The sequence below is a fragment of the Emiliania huxleyi genome, assembly GCF_000372725.1.
Source record: "Emiliania huxleyi CCMP1516 unplaced genomic scaffold EMIHUscaffold_9, whole genome shotgun sequence".
NCBI classification, from domain to species: Eukaryota; Haptophyta; order Isochrysidales; family Noelaerhabdaceae; genus Emiliania; species Emiliania huxleyi.
This window is the reverse complement of record NW_005195301.1, coordinates 142,647-145,853: the sequence shown is the minus strand read 5'-3', so window position 1 is coordinate 145,853 and position 3,207 is coordinate 142,647. Positions and strand designations below refer to the sequence as shown.

The following is a 3,207-nucleotide window of genomic DNA, read 5'->3' as shown; positions in this document are numbered from 1 at the left end:
AGCCGCCGAGGTCCGGGTCGTTCTCGTGCGCCATGACGATCTTCAGCCTGTCCTGGCGCGCCTGCTTGACCTGCTCGGCCAGCCGCTCGTCGCTGAAGCTGTCCTCGTTGAGGTAGAGCAGCATGTGGGTCGCTGACCCAGGCGCCTCGGCGGTGGAGACGGTGAGACCGGCAAAAGTGGTGGCGATCTTGTCGGCCAACACCTGTGCGCCCGCGTTGGCCGGCGAGGCCCAGAGCATGGTCTCCTTGGCAAAGGCGAGCGGCTGGCTCTCGGGCTCGCCCGGCACGCAGAGCGGGAGGGAGGTCCGGTTCACGTAGTTGGGCGAGCAGAGGAGCACCGCCTGTGGTTCAAGGGTGCCGGGGAAAAGGTCTCGGGGGGGGCGCGGCGGCGGCGGACTTGATGGTCGCCTCCTCGGTGGCGGACTCCTCGGCGACGACGGCCTCCTCGGAGGCGGCCTCCTCGGTGGCGGCCTCCTCCTTCACAACGACGTTGTTCTTGATGCCGAGCGCCTGGGTGAGGGAGAATGCGCACGTGTTCGGAGAGACCGGGGGGACGATGACGATCCTGGCGTGCAAACGCGAACCTCGGCTATGATGAGGCGCGAAGACGGCGACGACCACGCCAGAATGAGGGAGGCGCAGGCCTCGGACTCTCTCGCCATGGCCACAAGCCCCGCCAAAATCCGCTTGATCTGCTTGCGGCGGTTTTTCTTCCTCCACGACTTCGACTCGTCGTCCTCCACCTCAATGTGCCGCTTGTCGGGCGGGTTGGAAACGGTCTTGGCCGGTGCCGGCTTCTCGATCTCCTTGGCAGCCTCCTCGGCGACGGCCTCCTCGGCGACGGGCGCCTCCTCGGCGACGGGCGCCGCGGCGGCGGACACCTCGGCGGCGGCGGACTTGATGGTCGCCTCCTCGGTGGCGGACTCCTCGGCGACGACGGCCTCCTCGGAGGCGGCCTCCTGAGTGGCGGCCTCCTCCTTCACGACGACGTCGTTCTTGATGCCGAGCGCCTGCGCGAGGGAGAAACGTAAATGTTTGGAGACGGGGACACCGCAGGGACAATGCCGATCCTGGCGTAAAAGTGCGCACCTCAGCTCCGAGCGAAGGCGGCAGCGTCAGGCTCGCGCGGCGGCGCTGATACCACTCCTCATACTCCGCACTGGAAGCGAAGTAGCCACCGACCTTGACGGAAGCCGTTGGCCCGAGCTCGGTCTGAACCTGGGCCCCCTCCGCGAAACAAAAGCTGATTGGCACCTTTGCGAGGCTCCGATGGAACACGTGGGGGTTGTCGAACCAGACGCCCTTTGTTGATCTCACAACCAAGAAAGCCGACTCGCCCTCGCTCTCATTGAAGTTGACCATGAAGCGCCTCTCGGCGCGCGTCCTGCAGAGCAGAGAGAATGGGGGCCGCCCGTGAGAGGGGTGAGGCAAGGCGCCTGCATTGGTCGGAAGTGCGAACAGCTATGCGCATGAGTGTGGGGTCTGAAATGAGAGGAGAGTGATGGGGGACAAAGCTCGGACGTTGAGCCTGCGGAGGGCGGCGCAACGAGGGAGCGGGCTAAGGTTCATGTCGGGCGAGTGTTGCAGGCGACGAGGGCCAGAGAATTCGGGCGAGTGTTGCAGGCGACGAGGGCCAGAGAATAAATAGAGGGCGAGGGCGAGGGCGAGGGCGGCGGGGTGTGTGTGTGTCTGTGGGGGGTGGGGTGGGGGGGCGGAGAGGATGCAGGAAGGGGCGGGGGCTGCGGCGGCGGCAGTGTCGACGGCACAGGGCGGCGGATGCATCGGTGGCGGCGGTGAAGGCTGCGGCGGCACGTTGCGCGGCGGAGGCGGCGGCACAACGGCGGCGGTGGGCCGGAAGTGGCAGCAACGAAGCGGCGGCGGGCGAATCTTCGTTCATAGCCTGGCCGTAGTAGTCAGGCACGCACGGCGACGCGTCGTTCATTGCCTGGCCGCAGTAGTCAGGCACGCACGGCGACGCGTCGTTCATTGCCTGGCCGCAGTAGTCAGGCACGCACGGCGACGCGTCGTTCATTGCCTGGCCGACAGTGGTGACAGCGGCGGCGGCACGGAGGGCGGTGGGGCCGACGGCGGCGGCGAGGGCGGTGGCGGCGAGGGCGGGGGCGGAGACGGTGGCGGCGGCTAGGGCGGCGGCGAGGGTGGCGGCGGAGAGGGCGGCGGGGGCGAGGCCTGGGTGGAGGCGGCGAGGGCGGCGGCGAGGGCGGCAGAGACAGTGGTGGCGGAGACGGTGGCGGTGGCGAGGGCGGCGGCGGCGAGGGTGGAGGCGAGGGCGGCGGAGGTGGCGGCGGCGAGGGCGGCGGAAAGGGTGGCGGTGACGGTGGTGGGGGCGAGGGCGGCGGCGAGGGTGGCGGTGACGGTGGCGGCGAGGACGGTGGCGGCGAGGGCGGCGGCGGCAGGGCGGCGGCGACGCGAGGGCGGCAACGGCGAGGGTGGCGGCGAGGGCGACGGCGACGCGAGGGCGGCGGCGGCGAGGGCGGCGGTGACGGCGACGGCGGCTGGTAGAACCAGCTCTCGAACTCGTTGCTCCGCACGCACGGCACGAGGAGTGCAGGGTGGCGCCCACCACGTACGCGGTCGTGTTGTACTCGGTGTTGCACGCGGCCGGGTCGACGTAGCACCGCTCGTGCTCGCACCAGCCGGGGTTGCTGGTCGAGTTGCAGGACGGCTCGAGCCCGCTGTCGTACGAGTCGCACCCGTGGAGGCCGTACGTGCCGGGGTACGCGAGGCTCACGCCGTCCGCCGCGACGACCTGCACCTCGCCGCTCACGAGGCTGACGCCTGCCGAGTAGGCGGTGAGGCACGGGCAGTCGAGCGGCGGCGAGGGCGGCGGCGGCGAGGGCGGCGGCGGCGAGGGCGGCGGCGGCGAGGGCGGTGTCGGCGACAGCGGCGGCGGCGAGGGCGGCAGCGGCGATGGTGGCAGCGGCGAGGGCGGAGGCGACGGCGAGGGTGGGGATGCGGTGGCGGAGGGCGAGCGCGGCGGCGGAGACGGCGGCGGCAAGGATAGGGCGGCGAGGGCGAGGGCGAGGACGAGGGCGACGTGGAGGGCGGCGGCGGCGACAGCGAGGCGGACCGCGGCGGCGGCGTGGGAGATGCGGATGATGACGGCACGGCGACAGCCAGAGTGAGGACGGAGGCGGCGGCAGCGGCCTGGGCGGCGGCGACGGTGGCGGCGGCGAGGGCAGAGGCGATG

At 71.3% G+C, this 3,207-nt stretch overlaps 1 protein-coding gene across 1 annotated transcript; it reads right to left on the bottom strand.

Annotated features, from left to right (window-relative positions):
• Positions 1-427: 427 nt before the first annotated feature.
• On the bottom strand, positions 428-1,385 carry EMIHUDRAFT_350998 (hypothetical protein; the record flags this gene model as incomplete). The annotated part of the gene is made up of 4 exons (XM_005757619.1): positions 1,089-1,385; positions 1,049-1,052; positions 584-1,005; positions 428-509 (listed from the first exon to the last, which is right to left on the bottom strand). Coding segments are annotated over exons 1-4 (781 nt in total), but the record flags the coding sequence as incomplete, so codon positions are not given.
• Between the last annotated feature and the right edge of the window lie 1,822 nt (positions 1,386-3,207).